The sequence below is a fragment of the Pleurodeles waltl genome, chromosome 1_1 (assembly GCF_031143425.1).
Source record: "Pleurodeles waltl isolate 20211129_DDA chromosome 1_1, aPleWal1.hap1.20221129, whole genome shotgun sequence".
NCBI lineage: Eukaryota > Metazoa > Chordata > Amphibia > Caudata > Salamandridae > Pleurodeles > Pleurodeles waltl.
This window is the reverse complement of record NC_090436.1, coordinates 614377585-614400405: the sequence shown is the minus strand read 5'-3', so window position 1 is coordinate 614400405 and position 22821 is coordinate 614377585. Positions and strand designations below refer to the sequence as shown.

At 42.9% G+C, this 22821-nt stretch overlaps 1 protein-coding gene across 2 annotated transcripts in view; it reads left to right on the top strand.

Annotated features, from left to right (window-relative positions):
- The window catches only part of TMEM232 (transmembrane protein 232), a 756305-nt gene that overhangs the window by 35661 nt on the left and 697823 nt on the right, over positions 1–22821 (top strand). For both annotated transcript variants that reach the window (XM_069226429.1, XM_069226419.1), the window contains exon 3: positions 14236–14347. In XM_069226429.1, coding sequence (XP_069082530.1) covers positions 14236–14347 — 112 coding nt within the window. The remainder of the gene's footprint in view (positions 1–14235; positions 14348–22821) is intronic.

The window sequence follows — 22821 nt, the reverse complement described above, 5'->3', positions numbered from 1 at the left end:
AACAGGTGCACAGAGAGATATGATACTTCATGTGTTGGGATCCAGGAACTCTTTTGCCACCAGAACATCAACATTTTTTTTCTAGAGCACATAGATGAAAGAGAGAATATTTTGCTCCAGCGGTGCCTAAACAAAAATCCTTTTTTAGAGGACAAGACACCATTTCTGTACCATTGTATTGGTTGCTGGAGTTCTATGCTTGGAACCCCCACCCCTGAAAAAGTAAACATTTGGTGTTCACGACTCTGGGGTCAAGGTGGTTAATATGCAACTCTCTGAGCTTCGCTAACATTTTCTCTATCTTTCAAACCCATTTACAAATTGAGCTGACAAGATTTCTCATTTTGGGACTGATGGATTACTGCAATATAATCCACACAGGTTTACCAAGAAGTTTGACTGACAGACTCCAAAAACTATGATATTGACCCTCCAAAGGCATGCCTAAATTATGGCAATCTGAACTATGCCAGTTCGGTTTTGAAACTGATGCACTCGCTCCCAGTAGATGCAAAAATTAAATACAGATGGCTGTGTATATATTATTAGACCAGCCTGCCTTAGGGTTCTCTTTCCCCAAACATTTTGCCTGTTTCCTTCCATTTTTGCTGAAATTCATTTTTGTTGGCTTTAGGACTCTGTGCACTTTATCACTGCTAACTGGTGCTTAAGTGCTGGTGCTCACTCCGCTAAACATGGTTAAATTGGTTTACACCTGAATGGCATACTTAATTTACTTATATCTCCTTTGTAGAGTGGTATACTATATACCCAGGGTGTGTAAATTAAGTGTTACTAGTGGGCTTGCAGCTCGAGTTGTGTCACCCACTTAAGTAGCCTGTTATAACATGTCCCAGTTATGCTAATGCAACCTGAATGCAGTTTTAAACTGCCAATTCCATTTGGCAATGTAACCCCTTTGCAAAACCTTAAACTCCCCTTTTATTGCACTTGGTCACTCCTAAGAAATGCCCTAAGTAGCTCATAGCACCAGATGCATTGTAATTAAAAGGTTGGACATGTACTTTTAAGTTTTACATGTCCTGGTAATGAAAAGCTCCTAAATGTATTTTTCACTACCGTGAGACCTACCGGTCCCATGGGATAATACTGGGTTCTCTTATTACATTTAACAAGTGCTAACTTTTGATTGGGAACAGATACATATTCTATGTTTGGTACCTATGAAACTGCAATTAGAAATCCTTTTTAATGGTAAAGTCAAATTTTAAATTAGTGATGAAAATGCCACTTCAAGAAAGTTGGCATTTTTCTGCCCTTACACTTTCTCTGAGCTGAGGACAGCCCCTTTTGCAACTGAATAGGCTGTGCTTCACCTTCACACTAAGGGCTTGTCCCCACTGCATTGTTCTGCAGCCAGCTTGGAGCCAGGCAAGGAGAGTCAGGAAATTCCATGAACTTTAAAGAGAAACCTCTAGAAACTTCTAAGTTCAAAGAAGGCACCATGTATAAAAATAGGGGCCTCAGACCCACTCTTCAGTTCACTTTCTGATCCTGTGGAAGGACTCTCAGAGGGCTGCCTGCTGCTGTGGCCTGCCATTAACTCCACAAGACTGATTTGCTGCACCTGTGAGGACTACTTTGCTGAATTTTTTCACCAGAATTTCCTCTAAGTCCTTAGGCAAGCGCCGACCGAGCTGAATCCACTTCTTGCATCTAACCCGCATGCCATCACAGTAGGCCATATTTTTCAAATTTGCCCCAGTCTCACGCAACTAGATTTCCACGGTTGGTGTTTTGATCTTTTAGGCATTCATTTTTGCTAAAAACTTAAAAAATGCATAACTCTGGTTCTACCAATTCGATTTTTCACGGTTTGGAATAAAACAATCTTTAAAATTTACAATATTTTTCTAAATTGGTGTGGGATTTTTCTTGTGATGTGTTTTCACGTTATTACTGTTTAAGTGCTGCATAAATAGTTTACAAGTTGCCTCTAAGTTTAGCCTGACTGCTGTTTGTGCCACGATACCCGAGATTAAGCACAGGCTAATTTAGTGACTTCTTATGGTTCACCCTGCCAGGGATTGTGGCTGTTGCTTGACCACGACTCACACTCCATTCAACCAACCAAAATTTTCACAGTAATTCAGTCTTACTGAAAACAAGACCCAGCATGCTTACAAGATCTTGCTCCTCATTACATCTAGTCCTAGAATTGTTGTTGAGCAGCTTCATGCTTTATTCCTCATAGTTTCTTCAATTGCAAGAAACAGGAAAGGTGTTCCTTAGGAGTGCTAGTGGTATAACTCTGGAGCCATGGACCCCCAACTCAGAGCTGAAACTTGTCAGAATGCAGATGAGCAAGCAGGGCTTGAGGCTTATTGTAGGAAGTTGGCTCTGTATGTACTATTTCAAAGTAAGAAATAGCATGCACAGAGTCCAAGGGTTTCCCTTAGAGGTAAGATAGTGGCAAAAAGAGATAGTTCTAATGCTCTATTTTGTGGTAGTGTGGTCGAGCAGTAGACTTATCAGAGGGTAGTGTTAAGCATTTGTTGTACACACACAGGCAATAAATGGGGAACGCACACTCAAAGACAATTCCAGGCCAATAGGTTTTTATATAGAAAAAAAATATTTTTTTAGTTTATTTTAAGAATCACAGGTTCAAGATTTACAAACAATACTTTAAATGAAAGGTATTTCACTTAGGAACTTTAGGAACTTTGAATTAGCAAAATAGCATATACAGTTTTCACACAAATGGCAATAAGCTATTTCAAAACTGGACACTGCAATTTTCAACAGTTCCTGGGGGAGGTAAGTGTTTGTTAGTTTTGCAGGTAAGTAAACCACCTAAAGGGCTCAAAGTTGGGTCCAAGGTAGCCCACCGTTGGGGGTTCAGGGCAACCCCAAAGTTACCACACCAGCAGCTCAGGGCCGGTCAGGTGCAGAGGTCAAAGTGGTGCCCAAAACACTTAGGCTTCAATGGAGAAGGGGGTGCCCCGGTTCCAGTCTGCCAGCAGGTAAGTACCCGCGTCTTCGGAGGGCAGACCAGGGGGGTTTTGTAGGGCACCGGGTGGGACACAAGTCAGCACAAAAAGTACACCCTCAGAGGCACGGAGGCGGCCGGGTGCAGAGTGCAAACGGGCGTCGGGTTTGCAATGTAGTTCAATGGGAGACTCAGGGGTCTCTTCAGCGAAGCAGGCAGGCAAGGGGGGGGAGCTCCTCAGGGTAGCCACTACCTGGGCAAGGGAGAGGGCCACCTGGGGGTCGCTCCTGCACTGTAGGTCGTCTCCTTCAGGTCCTGGGGGCTGCGGGTGCAGTGTCCTTACCAGGCGTCGGGTTCTTAGAAGCAGGCAGTCGCAGTCAGGGGGAGCCTCTGGATTCCCTCTGCAGGCGTCGCTGTGGGGAACCAGGGGGGTCAACTCTGGCTACTCACGGGCTTGCAGTCGCCAGGGAGTCCTCCCTGTAGTGTTGGTTCTCCACAAGTCGAGCCGGGGGCGTCGGGTGCAGAGTGCAAAGTCTCACGCTTCCGGCGGGAAACGTGTGTTCTTTAAAAGTTGCTTCTTTGTTGCAAAGATGTTTCTTCTTTGGAGCAGAGCCGCTGTCCTCTGGAGTTCTTGGTCCTTTTAGATGCAGGGTAGTCCTCTGAGGCTTCAGAGGTCGCTGGACCCTGTGGAACGCGTTGCTATTGCAGTTTTTCTGGAAGTGGGGAGACAGGCCGGTAGAGCTGGGGCCAAAGCAGTTGGTGTCTCCGTCTTCTCTGCAGGGTTTTCAGCTCAGCAGTCCTTCTTCGTCTTAGGTTGCAGGAATCTCTCTTGCTGGGTTCTGGGAGCCCCTAAATACTCGATTTAGGGGTGTGTTTAGGTCTGGGGGGTTAGTAGCCAATGGCTACTAGCCCTGAGGGTGGCTACACCCTCTTTGTGCCTCCTCCCTGAGGGAGGGGGGCACATCCCTAATCCTATTGGGGGAATCCTCCATCTGCAAGATGGAGGATTTCTAAAAGTCAGAGTCACCTCAGCTCAGGACACCATAGGGGCTGTCCTGACTGGCCAGTGACTCCTCCTTGTTTTTCTCATGATCTCCTCCGGCCTTGCCGCCAAAAGTGGGGCCGTGGCCGGAGGGGGCGGGCAACTCCACTAGATGGAGTGTCCTGGGGTGCTGTAACAAAGGGGGTGAGCCTTTGAGGCTCACCGCCAGGTGTTACAGTTCCTGCAGGGGGAGGTGAGAAGCACCTCCACCCAGTACAGGCTTTGTTACTAGCCACAGAGTGACAAAGGCACTCTCCCCATGTGGCCAGCAACATGTCTGGTGTGTTTCAGGCTGCTAAAACTAGTCAGCCCAAGGTGGTAGTCGGGTATGGTTTCAGGGGGCATCTCTAAGATGCCCTCTGGGGTGCATTTCACAATAAAATGTACACTGGCATCAGTGTGCATTTATTGTGCTGAGAAGTTTGATACCAAACTTTACAGTTTTCAGTGTAGCCATTATGGTACTGTGGAGGTCGTGCATGGCAGACTCCCAGACCATATACTCTTATGGCTACCCTGCACTTACAATGTCTAAGGTTTTGCTTAGACACTGTAGGGGCATAGTGCTCATGCACTTATGCCCTCACCTATGGTATAGTGCACCCTGCCTTAGGGCTGTAAGGCCTACTAGAGGGGTGACCTATCTATGCCATAGGCAGTGTGAGGTTGGCATGGCACCCTGAGGGGAGTGCCATGTCGACTTAGTCATTTTATCCCCACCAGCACACACAATCTGGCAAGCAGTGTGTCTGTGCTGAGTGAGGGGTCCCCAGGGTGGCATAAGACATGCTGCAGCCCTTAGAGACCTTCCCTGGCATCAGGGCCCTTGGTACCAGGGGTACCAGTTACAAGGGACTTACCTGGATGCCAGGGTTTGCCAATTGTGGAAACAAAAGTACAGGTTAGGGAAAGAACACTGGTGCTGGGGCCTGGTTAGCAGGCCTCAGCACACTTTCAAATCATAACTTGGCATCAGCAAAGGCAAAAAGTCAGGGGGTAACCATGCCAAGGAGGCATTTCCTTACACTTATATTCTAATGAAGGCAGGATTGTTGCACTCAAGAAAACACTGGTGGCAGATGTTGAGTGCCAGTGCCCCTTAGCAGAAGGCTGAACACACATGCAAAGTGTCTTGTGAGATGGTGTTTTGCCTATGAACCACAACTTCCACAAATTCCTGAAGTCTCATGTAGTTTTGATGTTGGCTGCCTTCTTAAATTACTGGGTATAGCTTTTCCTGTGTTCCACGGTGTCCTTGTAAGGAAATCAAGTTGCTAAGTCACTGCAGCCAGAATCACAACTTGATGGATTTATGATTTGTGTTTGTGGAACCTATGTTCTTGTGTGTTGCTGAGGATAATCACATTTTAAGAATTATTCTGGAAGGTAATGTGCTTTGAAAAACAAACTTCAAGCTGTGCTTATTCAGAGAAGTGAACCCTTAAACTGTTTGTTTAGATAATTAACCTCAAACAGACTTTTGAACATGAATTAATTTGTGAAGGAATTCTATCTTCAACACTCCAGTGATATTCGTATACACAGGTTATGTGCAATAAGTTATAGAGAGGTTATGTGAAAAAGTAATGTATTGTTTGTTTAAAAAAAAAAAAGCAAGTGAGCTCTGACTGGAATGATTCAATTGATTGCAAAAACCACTACTTTAATGGAGCCTTAAGTGACTATAGGTAATACTGATTCAGATATCTTTGGTTGGTGTATCACTAGTGCATTAGAAAAACTCACGAATTTGATTGAGCCTTACGTGACTGTAGGTAATAGCTTGATAATGTTTTTTATTAATGTAATTTCTAATGAATTACATATTTGTAGTTAGTGATGACTCTTTAACATGTGTCTCGATATTTGTATTTAAAAATAATTGATTTGGCATCAGAAAAACAATATTTGGAAAATATTTGTTAATATGTATTAAATTACCTTCGTTGGTATTAAATTGGTCGATACAAGGTTATAGTGAGCTGTTGATTATGTATTATTACAATCGGACTATGGTATTACAGGTTAGCACTTCCATGGTGACATAGACTTCCATTTTGCTAACAAGACTGCTGGATTTCGGGTGGCAGCACCACCAAACTTGGGAGTCTGATCCCACACAATGTGACAGCTGTCAGCCTAACCCTTTCTGGCTAGCTAGCAGCACATCACAAATAGCAGAGGTAGAAGTGATTTGTGACAGACTATCGCCTGAAACTCAGACTCCTCAGGGAAGTCGTGGTGGAGCAGATCTCATCCCTTTCTCTCAGTTATACAAGTCTCATAAATGCAAGGACAAACCAGAAGCAGGATCTTGGTTCAATAGTTTTTATTGAAGCAACTGCGTTCTGTGTATAAAGGCATGAATTGCGATAATGAGGATAATGAAACACAATGTTATGACAGCAGTGACCAAAAGAGCGAAACACAAAAAGAGTCCCAAGTTTCTACATGAGAGCAAGTAGTAGTGGTAGCCCTAATCCACCCTTCTAGTTCCGGGAAGGAAGTCCAACCCCCATACCTGTGCAGAGGTAGAGAAGAGGTCTGTTAGTCTGCTGGGAGTCCATCCACGTCGGTGCAGAGGAACCAAGAGTGTTTGGCAGTATCTGCGACAACGTGCAGCATAAGATGGCAAACTGGTTGGAATGTCCCCTCTGAGATGCTGTGAGCAGTGATGTTTTATAATAACATATCTGTTGTTCAAAGAACTGTCTTGATGTGACAACATGTATCTTTCTGTGTAAGGTAGACTATTCTGTTTAGAGCCGCAAAGCTCGCTAAACATCGTGTACAGACTTGGGTTGAGCACAATGTGATAATGTTGTTCAAAGAAATGAATAACAGTTTTTTCAAGGGAGGACAACTGATAAATGGAATTGAAAAAAAATCTCCACTAAAGTGAAGAGTTGCTAAAATAATAAAAGGAATAAAAGCAAAATGTAACTTGGTAAAAGAGCACAGGCCTCAGGCCCAAAGCTAAACAATGTGCCCATGTAAAATGCTAAAATAACCCCACAACAATGATGGCCCATGATGATTCAAAGAAAATGATGTGAATTACCGAAATATTGACAAATTCCAATGATTGGGCTCAGAATGTTATATAGCATCTCTATTTGCCATAGGCACTGTTGATTGCTCAATGCTGTTACATTTAAAAAAAATGTTTTTCTGTTATTTATATGTGTAATAACATGTTGTGTCTGGTTGTTTTTATTTGGTGTGACTTTATTCTCACTCACCACCCACAAAATTCATAATAAATATAATTTTATATTTTTGGGAAATCGTTTGGTTTAGCCCTGTGGTAATATGTGATCTTTGTTAGAAATGGGGTTTTTGGTTGGCAGTCAGGTTACCCTCTGTCCAAGCAAGAACCCTCACTCTAGTCAGGGTAAGTCACACACAATCCAAATTATCCTGTGCCCACCCACTGGTAGCTTGGCACGAGCAGTCAGGCTTAACTTAGAAGGCAATGTGTAAAGTATTTGTGCAATAAATCATACAATAACACAATATAGCACCACAAAAATACACCACACACTGTTTAGAAAAATATATAATATTTATCTGGGTATTTGTAGATCAAAACAATAAAAGATGCAATAAGAAATTGTAGAGATATCACTGAAAGGTGATATAAAGGTGGTCATTACAACCTTGGCGGTCTTTTTACAAGACCGCCGTGCGGAAGACCGCCAGTGGTGGCGTTTTGCCGCTCGGCCTATTATGACCGTTGGCAGCTCTCCGTCCTTTTACGGATGGAGAGCCGCCAACAGCCATACTGGCGGGAGGCGGGAAAGTGGAGGTTGCTCCACTTCCACCGCCACGCCAACAGAATACCGCCCAGCGAATCACGTCCCGTGATTCGCCGTGGCGGTGTTCTGTTGGCGGTGTGGTGTCAGCGGAGCTGCCCCCATGGCTCCCGTCCCCTCCCGGAGGATCGACGGAACAGGTAAGTCGATCGTCCGTTAGGGGAGGGGGGTGGTGGGGTGTTGTGTTTTGTGTGGGTGCATGGGGGTGTGCGTCTGTGTATGTAGAGGGGGTGTGTGAGTGCGTGTATGCTTGCGGGGGTGTTGCGTGTTTTGGGAATGAGTGCATGTATGTCTGTGGGTATGTCTGTATGGATGTGTGCATGTATGTTTGTATGTGGGTGTGCGTGTCTGACTGTGTGTGTGGATGTAGGCATGTATGTCGGCGTCTGTGCGTGTATGTGTGTAGGTGGTGCCTGCGTGCGTGTCGTGTCGTGTGGGTATGGGTGATGTGATGTTGGGGGTCGGGGTGGGGAGGGGGACCCTGCCACCTTTGGGGGGTGGCAGGGGTGGTGGGGGGTGTAGGGGAGGGAGTCGGGGTGGGGGTGGGGGGTGGGGGAGACCCCTATCAGTGCCAGGGAAGGAATTCCCTGGCACTGATAGTGCTTACCGCCATGGATTTCATGGCGGTTCAAATCGCAGGAAATCCACGGCTGTAATCCGGGTCAAAATACCGCCAGCGGTATAGTGACGGCCGCTGGGCTGGAGACCCAGGTCTCCAGGCTGGCGGGCGGAACAGAGAACCGGCGGATGACCATGGCGGTAACCGCCATGGTCATAATACAAAAAAAAAGACCGCCAGCCTGTTGGCGGTCTGACCGCCGCTTCTCCGCCTTCCACCAGGGTCATAATGACCCCCTCAGTCTCTTTCAAGCACAAAGTACCTGGTTTGGAGTGGAAAATCTCTGCAGAGAGCCGCAGAGGAGGAGATGCATGGAAAAATGGTGTGTGCGTCGGTTTCGCCCCTTCACACACGGACTTGCGTCGTTATTTTTCACGCGGGGAGACGTGCGTCGTTCTACGGGAAGAATTCCGGCATGCGCCGTTTTCCGGCATGCGGGCCGACTCCTTCTGTGGGTCGCGGGATTACCAGATGTCCCAGGGTCTGTGCGTGGAATCCTAGGCTTGTTATCCGGCTGCGCTTCGTTCCGGTGCGCTGTGCGTGGAATTTTCTTCCTCACGGCAGGCGTTGCGTCGATTTCCTGTCTGGAAGCCGGGTGTCGTTGTCCAGGCGGGCCGTGCGTCGAAGTTCCGGTCGCACCGTAGACGTCGCGTCAAGCGGCGTCTTTCCGGATCGGCGTGCAGTGAATTTCTCACCGCGGAACAAGCTGTGCGTCAAATTTTTCGCGCACAAGGCGTCCAGTTGAAAGAAAGAAGTCTTTTTGATCCTGAGACTTCAGGAAACAGGAGGCAAGCTCTATCCAAACCCTTGGAGAGCACTTTTGCAGCAAGACTAGAGTTCAGCAAGGCAGCAGGCCAACAGCAAAGCAGCAGTCCCTTGTAGAAAGCAGTCAGTTGAGTCCTTTGAGCAGCCAGGCAGTTCTTCTTAGGAGGATGCAGGTTCTGGTTCAGGTTTCTTCTCCAGCAAGTGTCTGATGTGGTAGGGCAGAGGCCCTGTTTTATACCCAAATGTGCCTTTGAAGTGGGGGAGACTTCAAAGAGTGGTTTAGAAATGCACCAGGTCCCCTTTCAGCTCAATCCTGTCTGCCAGGGTCCAAGTAGGGGGTGTGGCAGTCCTTTGTGTCAGAGCAGGCTCTCCACCCTCCCAGCCCAGGAAGACCCATTCAAAACGCAGATGTATGCAAGTGAGGCTGAGTACCCTGTGTTTAGGGTGTGTCTGAGTGAATGCACAAGGAGCTGTCAACTAAACCCAGCCAGACATGGATTGTAAGGCACAGAAATATTTAGGTGCAAAGAAATGCTCACTTTCTAAAAGTGGCATTTCTAGAATAGTAATATTAAATCCAACTTCACCAGTCAGCAGGAATTTGTATTACCATTCAGGCCATACTAAATATGACCTTCCTGCTCCTTTCTGATCAGCAGCTACCACTTCAATATGAGGGCAGCCCCAATGTAAGCCTATGAAGGGAGCAGGCCTCACAGTAGTGTAAAAACGAATTTAGGAGTTTTACACTACCAGGACATGTAAACTACACAGGTACATGTCCTGCCTTTTACCCACACAGCACCCTGCTCTAGGGGTTACCTAGGGCACACATTAAAGGTGACTTATGTGTAGAAAAAGGGGAGTTTTAGGCTTGGCAAGTACTTTTAAATGCCAAGTCGAATTGGCAGTGAAACTGCACACACAGGCCTTGCAGTGGCAGGCCTGGGACAAGGTAAAGAGGCTATTGAGTGGGTGGCACAACCAGTGCTGCAGGCGCACTAGTAGCATTTAATCTACAGGCCCTAGGCACATACAGTGCACATTACTAGGGACTTATAGGTATATTAAATAGTCCAATTGGGTATGATCCAAAGTTACCATGTTCAAAGGGAGAGAGCATATGCACTTTAGCACTGGTAAGCAGTGGTAAAGTGCGCAGAGTCTAAAAGCCAGCAAAAACAGAGTCCAAAAAGTGGAGGGAGGCAGGCAAAAAGTGAGGGGTGACCACCCTAAGGCGTGTCAGGTCTAACAATCTTGATCTAATTTGTGAATGAATTAAGAATTACCATAATTATGTTGCCCAAATGGAAACATTTGTAGAGAGCAGTGAAGTTCTTTGGGAACCTTACATATGTAGTATCATTAACGAAACCTGCAAATCGAGTAGCCCCACTTTGTTGTGTTTATTTTATTATTATGCATTATTTCATGAAGCCACTGTTTCCATGGCATTTCTACAGTGAGAGGAACAAGTTAGTTAGATGATGAAAATGAAGTAAAGTGTTACAAGTAAAAAGAAATTGTCCATGGCAATGTTTGTTCAAGTTTTCCTTTGATACCATTTGACTGGAAGTCACTGGGAAGCTTGATTTTCCCCCCGTTTTTCTGTACCCATATTTCTAAACGTTTACCCTATAACAATTTTTTCTCATGATATGGGGTTTGATTAGTTGAAAATGGGTAAAAAAATTAAAGATGTTCTGAATAGAGGACCCTAAAATATGCTTTGTCTGTGACAACCCAAATTGGCCCTGTTTGCACACAGAGGGGGTCATTACGACCCTGGCGGCCGGCGGTAAGTTGGCGGTAACACCGCCAACAGGCTGGCCGTGTTCCACCAGCAATTATGACCGTGGCGGAATTGCCACGGCCATACCGCTGGCCCCTCCAATATCCCACCAGGATTCCGCCTGGCAGTCATAATCCCCAGGGCAGTGGTGCAAGCACCGCTGCCCTGGGGATTATGAGTCCCCGACCGCCAGCCTGTCCGTGGCGGTAAACACCGCCATTGAAAGGCTGGCGGAAAGGGGACTTGGGGTGCCCCTGGGGGCCCCTGCACTGCCCATGCACTTGGCATGCACTGCACTTGGCATGGGCAGTGCAGGGGCCCCCAGGCATAGCCCCGTCGCGCATTTCACTGCCCGAATTTCGGGCAGTGAAATGCGCGATGGGTGCTACTGCACCCGCTGCACATCAGCAGTGCCGCCGGCTCTATTACGAGCCTGCAGCAATGTTGATGTGACATTTCCGCTGGGCCAGGGGATGGTAACACTGTTCCCATCCGCCAGCCCAGCGGAAATGTCATAATAGGGAGCCAGGAATACCGGCGGCAATGGCGGCGGCAATGGCGGTATTCTGTCTCCCGCGGCCTCGGCGGTCTTTTTGCAAGACCGCCGAGGTGGTAATGACCCCCAGAGTGCCTTCAAGTGTATTGATCTCGTTGCAGCAAACTAAAATACTCAAAGACAAGGATACTCAACAGAGTTTACCCATAGGTGGAAAAACCATTAAGTGCTTCATAGAACAATGTCTGAGTTCTGAACATGTAAATAAAGCTCTCCATACTTGAAAATTCTATTATATTGTCAGAAGGTACTGGGAGCAATGCACTTTCTGTCTATTACCGCTTCCACCATCGACCACACACACAAGGACATGAGGGTCAGTTGTAGCAATGGGGAAAGATGAATGGGAAAAGAGAGGAAACAGAGACACTTGACTCCACCACTCTTACTTCTGATTTCTGCTAGGCTCTAGGTCTGCAAGACGTAGCATGCTTAAAGGCTATAAGAGCTATCTTTAGTAACCTGCAATGAAAGTTATGTATTTAACATTAACAATGCACTGTTATAACTCAGAGATAGTGCTGTGTGACAGAGTACTTTCATGTGGATCTTGTTATTATGAAGCTAAACATACAAAAGAGGAGCATCTGTGAGTAGGATACCTACCTCAAGCTTCACCACTATGCACTCTGTGTGGAAGTTGAGTTATAGTTTGCACTTAAGTCTAGTATCACTACAAGGTAATTAGAAAACATTAACATTCTGTGATTCTTATATTAGCAACTCTTAGAAGCATTACGAGCACTCTGAATACCTTATGCATAATCCTATATGGATAGCATTTGCAACATACTCCTGCCTTAAGAATCCCTCCTGTCTATTACAGGATAGACCTCAAGTATAATGCAACAATATAACAGTCTTTAGTAAAGGTCATGTTAAATGTTCAGAATGGTTCAAAGTTTGATTTCACAACACGATTTCAAAATACATCTCTGTATTCCCAATGTCCAAAAACAACTTCATAGGAAGCAACTATTCCCTGCAAGGGAAAATACAGATCTTAATAGCAAGGTCTTGGCTGCTGCAACATTGTATCACAATTGCCTAGCAAAGATTCCATGGGCCGCAAAGAAGGATGCACTTAGATATCCAAGATGGGAACCCGATCTCCAAAGTATGTGAGAGTTCAAAACCTGCTTGGAAATGTACTTTGTGGTTGTGGATGTCACATAGTGCTTTCTAAATACACACAATGCCTCTCTCCTGGCAATGCTAACACTCTGCAAGGAAAGCCAGCCTTACCTGGCTGAGATGGACTTAGCACAAGCAGGTTTGGTGTGTTGCTTCCCATCACCTCCGAGTCTTAAGCGGTAAGCCTTCCTCCTGCCATGCTTCAAGACACAGACAAGCTCAAAAGGTTATCTTGCAAGCAAACCTCTGCATTATCACGGTTCCTCGACATTAATAGCAGTTAACCCGATCTTCAAGAAAGCGAACTGCAATTTTTTTACTCTTTTCAAAGGTTTTTGCAATTTTGCCATTTCTAGTGGCTGTTTGAGATAATTTACCCATTCCCTGTCTGTCGCTATTATGCTTTTTCTGCTAGCTGAAACATTATGTGCAGTTGATGTGTTTGCTTTTGAGTGATCAAGGGTGTTTGAATGTAAAAGAATGCTGGCTTGCCCTGACTTTCCTGTAGCTATGGACATATGTAGTTATCTTTGCCACAGCTCAAATGCATTGATTGTGTGTCTATTTTGTCAGGGCTAATATTATTCTTCCCTATTAATTTACATTTTGTTTTATGTTTGATCATCATCCATGTAGCAGTTTATTATCTAATTCTATCAGTTTCTATCTCTGTTTTCGTGTAAAATGAATGTGAGTTTTTATTAAACGAGTCATGTTATTTAGTAGAGACGGATTTTGTATTGATAGATGAGATTTTGCGCATGGTATCTGTTATTTTTCCAAAATTTCCGATCACTGAAGTCTGGGATGGAGGTAGTGCTATCGGCCACTTTTCTATTTAGCAACCAAGGTTGCCCCACTCATGCACTAACTCATATTTCACTCGGTGTGCGACCTTTACTACCTGTTACATGTAAGCTTGCAAGGTGTGGCAAGGACACTGGGAAACAGGAGCTTGGTTCTTACTTAATTTCAAAAGAAAACACAATTTCCAAGGGTGTACAAGTTATATCTGAAAATACTCCCCATTACTTTGTGCACTTACCCAGGTTTCCTAGAAAACATACACGTTTAATGTGCACCTTCTTCAATGATTGTTGCTAGTCATTTCTAAAATTATCTCAATTCAAATCAGCAAAATATTCCTCCTTATTCGACCTTTTTTGTCAATAACTTTGCAACATCTTCACTGCATGCTGTATGCTTGCTTTTGACTCTCCACACACTACTTTATTATGTATCTGAGACTTTACATTATGTGTGTAATTCATTTACTGCTCTATTGCACATCTCTCATTGATGCTCTTCATAATTTAATATTTGGATATCTTGTAGTGCCCTCAAACTTGAATCTAGACTCAAACATGCTCAACAAAACATGAAAATAAATAAAACAGCCTGTAAAACATAATTCCTGTGCATTGTTTGTTGTTTCAACTGTGATGTCATGTATGAGATGTCATTGCGTAGAGGAACCAAATGCCTAATTTGAAGAAGTAATTTACTCTAGGTTGAATACTAATACTAACATCGCTATAATTAATTTGAATACTATTTAGAAAGCCCCCGGAAGTGACAGAGGAATTTATTAATCAATTCAACGCTGCAAAGAAGCCAGAGGAGCGAGAACATTTTCTTGATCTTGCTGAAAAATTTATCATCAGATCTAAGGTAATGTAGTGGTATACCATTTAGAATTCAATGCATGTTTCATGTTTATTTGCTTTGTAAGAATGCAAGGTGGATAGAGATGTACAGTAATTCATGAAATTCACTTGCATTGTATGGATAATATTGAGTCGTCTGCCTGAGAGAGCTTTTAGCTGGGACAGTCATTGTTGCTACCTTATGCTAGTCATTACATTGGTGCTGCTTCAGTATTTCCTGTTTGCTTACCAATAACCTTCACGACTCCATGTACTAGTCTTTTTTTTATCACACTCATTAGCTGTGTAAGGTGAATATTCTGAAGACCACCAAAATAAAGCGCTTTCTTCTTATTCATTTTCACATATGAAAAAAGTACACATTTTCTGTGAACGTAAGTAACCCACAGTCTTCCTCTAGGAGACCAACAAATTTCACACATGGAGATGGGACTAATCAGCACTCAGGATGGTGGGAAAGAAGGCATGTGATAGGAAAGAATAGAATTCCAAGAGAAGAAATTGCTGTAAAGAACTCTACATTTTTGGCATGCCTCTCATTGGTTGCGCTGGACATTTGGGGGCATATTTATACTCTGTTTGTGCCTCATTTGCGTCATTTTGTTTTACTCAAATGCAGCGCAAACTTAACTCCATATTTATATTTTGAAGCTAGACCCGTCTAACGTAAAAATATTGGAGTTTGCACCATCTTTTGGATGCGTGAACCCACCTTGCGTCAATGAGATGCAAGGTAGGCGTTCCCATGCAAAAAATTACACTATCCCCATAATGCCATATTGATCCTCCCATGCTAAAATGACACATGGGTGGGAGACGGACCCAAATAATGGCGCTAAGCTTTCTTAGCACCATTATTTAACTCGTGGGTCAAACACCATGGAATGGGTCTACAGGTGCCCACCCCAAGCCCCAGGAACACCCCCACCCACTCCAGAGGGACACAACAACAAGGGGGCCCCCATCCCAGGTAAGTAGGATAAGTATAGGTAGGATTTTCAAAAAAAAATTCTAAGTGCCATTGGTTGACCTGACATGGGTCCACCTGCATGGCGCTGGGTGCAACGGACATGCCCAGGGGACACTGGTCCCCTGTGCTGGCAATTGGGGTGGTGGGCATGACTCCTGTCTCCTCTAAGACAGGAGTCATGTTTTTGGATGGTTGTGCATCTGGAAATGACGCAAGGCTGGTTAGTGGCATTTTTTTGCCACTAACCAGCCTAGCGCCATTTTCTGTCACACAACCTCCTTTTCCCATAGAACCACCACCCCCACCCGGCTAGCGTCTTTTTTTTACGCTAGCCCAAGCTTAGCACCAGCTTGCACCATTCCTTAAATGTGGTGCCCGGCTGGCGCTGTAGAATGGCGCAAGCCAATGCTAAACTTTTCAAAGCAAAACTGCTTTAGTGCAGTTTTGCATCAAAAAGTATAAATATGCACCTCGGTGTTTTGATCTCTCTCTGACTGTGGTGTACTACAAAGGGTATACACTTACGCTCTGTTAAAATTGAAAGCCTTTTATTTCAAAATACCCACACATATCAATCTGGATAAATAATTATCTGTGTGCATGAACCATGCACAGTTGTGCAATGTGCAGATGTGTTGTGAGTGAGCAAAGGAAATATTTCCCCCCCTTAATCTTGGGCATAACTAGATTACTTGTTTTCCTGAGCCAGGGCAGAGGCATATAATCCCAATTCAAATAAGGCATTTAAACCTTAAATCTGTAACATTTATTGGAAAAGAGTGCTCAAAACAAAGTTAGCAGCATATTGCTAACCTGGGTTGATAAACTCAGTAATAACATTGGATCCTGATTACATATAACGCTTCTACCAGTTTAAGAATATGAACTATTTTCTGCATGAGCACAGCTGAGCATATTGTAAAAAAACACACACATATCTCTCTGGGACCACACAAGTTCAAGTTCTTTATTCAAAACGTGGAACTTAAAAGGGGTCCACGTGAAAAATTAACATTATGATAAATGTACGCACAATCTGTATTATATTTAAAATTGGAACTCAGACAATACAAATTTAGGAAACGTTTTAAAAATGTAAAAATACCAAAATAAATTATTTCATTGGATGGAGTGAACAGGAAATGGCAGACTTCTACCGACTTTCAAGCGTTACATTTTAGAAACAAGGTCTCAGAAATCTACAACATGAGGGAAGCAATGTAGGGCAGGCACAAAATACCTGATTTAAATCCCGAATAGCAAGATTACAAAAATTACAAACAGTGTTCTTTGTCAATAATTTGGACCAATTGGCAGTTGATGATTTTAAAGGTAGTATATTGTAACACAGTGATAACCAACAGCTTCGAACACAAGATCAATATTCCAAGTTAGGTGTTGCTGTGGTTTAATGACCATGCACGAAGCAGTTGTTACACTGAATTTCCCCTTATGTACACAGTATTCAGAATCTATTTGTAAACTTAATTTCCTAGAAACCAACTTAAGTAAACATTTTAACTGCATGTCTGACCAAGAACACAGAAATTCCTGTTTTAACTCTAAAAGATTTAGTACATAAATAAAATCCCTATAAAACAGGGATTTTTCTTTTCATTTCAAAGATTTCTACAGACAAAAAATTCCTTAGAGTGTTCACTTCGATTTTCAGCCGCTGATAACCCCATCATACCACTGTCACTAAGCCCTGCAAAAGAGCACTTGTTAGCCCAAATTCTAATCTTAATGTCTGTATAGTGACTGAAGTATTTATATTACAAAGTTTCCTCAAACGTTGCCCTTCTGATTTATTTAAAAATCCCACTTTGAGACATCAATTGTTTCTATGGCGTATATTAGGGATGATGGAATTTTTGCCCTACATGCAGCGAGTAAGTGAGAAAAAGTGTGGCCAACCCACAGAATTATTAAAAAATCCCTGAACCAATTAGACTGTGATGTAGCTTTACTAGTACAATAAGATATATAATCAGCATTATTCAAGGTTCTGGATATAATTTTCCCCAGATGAGGATATGTCTTTACTATCTCCAATGTTTGTTTACCAAGGTACCAACTGTAATTTAAATACCTATGATCTTATTTCCCTTAAAAATCAAAATTTTACTGTTGGTTGCATTGATTTTTAAAGAGTGGGGGTCAACAAACTGCTCTAATGATGCCAACTAGTTGTTCACACCCTTTGGGGTTAAATGAAGGATCACAACATCATCTGCATATAGCATATACAGCAATTGACGACCCACGGTTCTCAGAGAGTCAACAAAACCAAAGCCAAGATAATGAGACAAGTCAGCAACATAGAGGCCATTCTTGATATGAATTTCAGAACACAATACTGGACACCCCATGACAACACATGACAACAGGTAGAGAAATTCAGAGCTATAATAGAGGGCACAGGGTTTCAGGCATGCCAAGTCTATGCAGTGTTTTCCGCAGAGTTGCCTGATCGGCTATGTGGAACACAGCTGAAAATCAATAAAAGCTGCATAGACTGGAAGTTCTCAGATACTAAAATTGTCTTCCATCATGAGTTGGAGAACTGAAATGTTGTCCAGTGTACATTATTTTTTCTTATCCTCAGATTGTTCTACAGGGATAATCTGTTTCTCATCCACTCAGGAATGAAGGTGCTTTAATGTGCTTTCCGACAAAGTTTTACCAACGGTGTCTGATAGGGCAACTTGCAGATAATGTTTGGGCAGATAACAAGGACCCTTGTTGTTCAAAGGAACTATACACTTGGTCGAAGACAGAGGAATTGCGCCATGTACAAAAGAATGTTAAAAAACTCGTGCTAAAAAGTTGCCTAAAGTTTAGGCTCTCTTTTTATTACAGAGCTTGGAATTTCAGCTGGGCCCATTGCACCAGAGGGTCTCATTTCAAGGCTGAAACCCACAGTCCGTTCTACCGAAAGAGGACCATAGTGTATTTGTAGCTCACAATTCAATGGAAAAGAAAAATGTCTTATACACAACTTCTCACTATATTTATCAGCACGTACCTTTGTAAGATAACTACTCCATTGTTCCTCCCAGATTGAGATAGGGAGGACCTCACTCTAGTCCTACTGCATTTGGTAATAATTTTCCAAAATGTTCTGATGTCATTACACACTGCTGTCCATTTAAGATCACATTTTTGCTTTGTTGTGGCCACCTTTAATCTTCTTCCTCTCTGCTTTAGGAGAGAAATTGAGTGTCCAACTTAAGACAGAGAAATATAAAAATTTACTTCTAATTAGCCGATTTATCTCTTTATTCAGATATAGGAACGGCTGTTGACAGCATCCAGGATGAGTAGTCCTATGCTCTTGTCTAATGTTAGCTACTAGTTGCTTAATATACTGACTGTACTTAAGGATAATATCTGGGCTCTACATTTCTTTATTACAAGTTATGATTCCCAGATTCCAAACTTGGCCTCCAATGTGTTCTACCGGTTGACTGCTCAAACCTCACCATGTCTCCATTTCTATGCCATGTGCCCACATCTGACAAGCTGAAATCTAGCCAGAAAGATATAACTTAATAATCACTAAGGTGACTATCAATAATATTCACTTCAGAAATGAAAGTAAAACTTCAATAGGAAACAATCAGGTAGTTGATAATAGAGCCACCAGTGGTAGTTTTACGATGATATTGGGCTGGGGAATAATAATCAATTCTACCATTTACTATTAAGTATTCATTTTTCCTTAGGCGATCCAGGAGGAGCAAACCTCTTTTATCTGATTTCATTTTCGGTGGGAGAATTGATGGAGGACTTTTTAAGGCATTTTCTCTATCAGAGTTAGCAAATAATCATATTGTTTGGTTAGAGACTTTACAATTAAAATCACCAATGTATACTACCTGCCTCTTCTCTTTTGGGTCCAAAACCTCAGTTATAAAAGGAATCAGTTCAGTCAGTAATTCATTTTAAGAAGCCTCAGGAGAAATGTAAGCATTTACTAATAAAATTGTATCACCAAAAAACAAAACCCGTTTTCTGATTGATCTTTACAGCATGAAGATAATTGGAGGTGTGTGCAAAGCTACTGTACTTCCAGCTACAAATATTACTTAGAAGTAGCTATCTCCCCCTTCTAGCAGGAATTGCACTGCAACTAAGGACCTGTCCAACTCAAAAGTAGCAGATTTTTACCTTCCAGTAGATACCTCTTTCTTGCGTCTATGGGTACACAATTAGAGGAGTGGACATGTTCATCACACTGGAAACCATTTCCTGCTTTCATGTGCAGAACAGGAATTGCATCAGCCCCCATACTAGGAAAATAATCACTTTTTCGTAGGATAAAAATGGACACAGCCATTGAGATAAGTATTACTCTAATGTATTTATTGTACAAGAGTTTAAGATTTTCAGTAAGTGAATGTCACTACTTCACACCATCCTCAACTTCTCTTTGTCAGTGAAACAGATTAACAAGAAAGTTCTGTTCACTGTAAATGCACAAATTCTCCTGCTTCTCCCCACTTCTTCCGTGGGATTCAGCAGAATGCGGGTTACGGCATGCAGCTGGTCACCAGTTATGAGTCCCTGATCAGTACACCAGCAAAAACAGGCTCAGCTGCGACCACGGTGGGATCAGCGGCCTCTGTGTGCTAAGTGAGCAAAACAAGCATGACAGGATTCACTATACTTAAGTGCAAAGCTACTCTAATTCTCTTTCGATAAGGTAACAATCTTCAGCTGTGAAAATGTGCACTCTTTGGACATGATAAAGTTTGTTCCTGACAAAATTTCTAACGCTCTGCAAAATCTGGTGTTATTCTGTTTTTCTTGGCCCCCGCTTGTCCTATCAGCACAAAACTTTCCATGAAGAAGGCAAGGCACATACATTTGTTAGGGAACATTCTGTATAGATCTTTTGAGCAGCACTAAAGTTATTAGCCAAACAAAAAACGTTCCTCTTATGGAAAATTTGAATTAAATGTAACTACCCAGTGGCAACTGCCACTGTAAATTTATTGTATATTATTTTATGTTGAAGCAATTCTTTCAAAACAGAGGCTGGTACACAAGACGTCCTGCTCACAATAGTGTTTTATTTACCAAACACTCTGGCCATGTCAAAGTATTTCTGCATGGACGCCTTTTTTTAATATTGTCTCATGACCTCATACTCCTCTGTTCGTATAAAGTGAATGTCAAAGTACATAAATAAAATACTCCCTGCCCATACATACAGCGGGCTTTGAACCCCTTTTTTAATGCATTACACAGTATAATTAATGAATTCAGTGTCACATTCTTTTATCAATATATATTTTTTCTTTGCAAATAATGACTTTCTTTTTCAATTGCCAATGCGTCTGTATGCAAACAGTCTAAAAGTCTTGATCCATTAAGCTTATAGTAAGTAAACAAAGGCTGCAATAATCTAACATGTGATTATTTTAACCAATCCCGGTTTGTCTGGAAGACAAAGAGGCAAACTTGTGAAAATGACGTATCTGTGTGCATAATAAAATCATGGATTGAACACTGCCCCTGGCTTTTCAGGTATTTACTTCACGAGGGTTCCGAAGTTCCTTATGGCCTTACTTTTTGGTTGGATGTGATATATACACTGGGCACTATTTTTGAACCTTCCAGTTTGGGGGTGGCACACCAAGTTAGATTTCCTGGGCGCCAAGGAAAAATGCATGTCTCACCCCTTCTGAGAAAGCAGGAATGGACAGCTACCTGCCACTCTTTTCTCTGCAGAGTTAGGCTCATCCGGATTCAGAGTGTTTTGAGTTAGACAACCATATCAGGTAAAATCTTATTTGGATGGGGTAAAACACATAGCTGTTGGTATTTTACAATAAAAATGAATTTGTTATAAAAATCATCTACGAAACTTATGTATCAGAATTATGGCAATTATTACTAAAATCTCAGCATTCATTACTAATGCTAGAGCCGACCCACGGAAAGGCCGCATGTTTCATCATACTTCCCCCTCCTGTTAATCTATCTGATATTCAAAAGTATCCTCAGCCATATACATATTGGCTGAAACACCCACCTAATTTACAGCATTCCAAGTAATGTCAGTTTTCCCTGTATACCTTGCTTTGCGGCTGGGCCTGCATTCGGAATATGATCCTTCAGTATGTCCACTGAGCATTTTCTCGCTTCCCTTACCTCCTTAGCTTCCAATGATTTCCTACTAAGAGCAGATGGGGTGCCTCTGCTCAGCACATTTGTTGCTACTTCTGTGTGCAAACAATGGTATCTTGCAGAAGGACACAGAGAGCAGCGCTTTAACAACTTTGCTTCCTTCCAACATAATTCAGTACACTTACCACACTCACATTCAAAACCCTTTTCTAGACCCTAAATCTAATTCATATATACTCTCATTTATAAGTGTGTCTATATTGTCATACAATCAGGCACAACTTGTATGTAACATATATGTATTACCAAGAAAACCCTAAAAACCTCTACAATGCTGCTGTAAAACTGTGAGCAGGAAGCCTTGATATTTGTTCATAGTTGGGCAGGCCTTACGAATAATAAGTAAATGATTTCTATCAGTGGTTACCAACCTGTGGTCCGGGGACCCCTCGGGGTCCGCGAAGCTTCCTCAGGGGGTCCGCGACTGCTCAGAAAATAAACTAAAATTAACAGATTAGGTCCCCAGCTTTCAGTAATGGCTTAGTAGGGGGTCCCCAGATTCCAATAATGATTCAGTGGGGGTCCCCGTGTTCCAGTAATGATAAAGTGGGGGTCCACAGATGTGAAAAGGTTGGGAACCACTGATCTATAGGATTTATATGATGGCTAATATGCCCTGCTTCACCCAGAAGGAATCTCTCTGGTATCAAATAATTCTTGTCTGCTTGCTGGACAAGTGGATGAAACCTTCTGTAGCTCTGTTTGGAACTTCCCTCCTGCTGACCCACATGGATAAAGGGGCCCAGTTCATTGTTTGTCCACCTGATACGTCCATCATGTGGCTGGTGGGTACAGAAGACCCTGAGACAGAGGAAACTGTTGTGTGCTTGAGAGAATATCTTTGGACCAGATGGAACTTGACGTTTTTTCCTATTTCCCCTGTTCAATATTCCGGTCATGCTGTAAAGCACAGAAGGCACAGAGGAAAGATGGGGCTGTTGCTTCTGTTCGAATTTACTCAGAGTCAATTTGGATGCTGCTGTTGACCTGACACAGGTGGTGCTGGATGCCGGCTTCAACTGGAAAACGTGAACAATCAGTTATTTGAGCACTTTTTGTTATGTTAACAGGGCCACAGGAATGTTTACAGAAAAAAAGGCTGGGACTTGGAAAATGTTACTCTCTTGTGCTCCACGAACGTTTTTATCTCTGAAGGACAGAAGAAGAAGCCAAGTATAGTTGAAAGAGTCATGACCTTGGCAGCTTCATCTTAGTGTTTTTCATAGAGCTTTTTGGTGGCAAGTTTGTAACGACATTGGTACCACTCTAAGAAGTATGTCTTCTCAGCACTAGCTTCCTGGCTTGCCCTA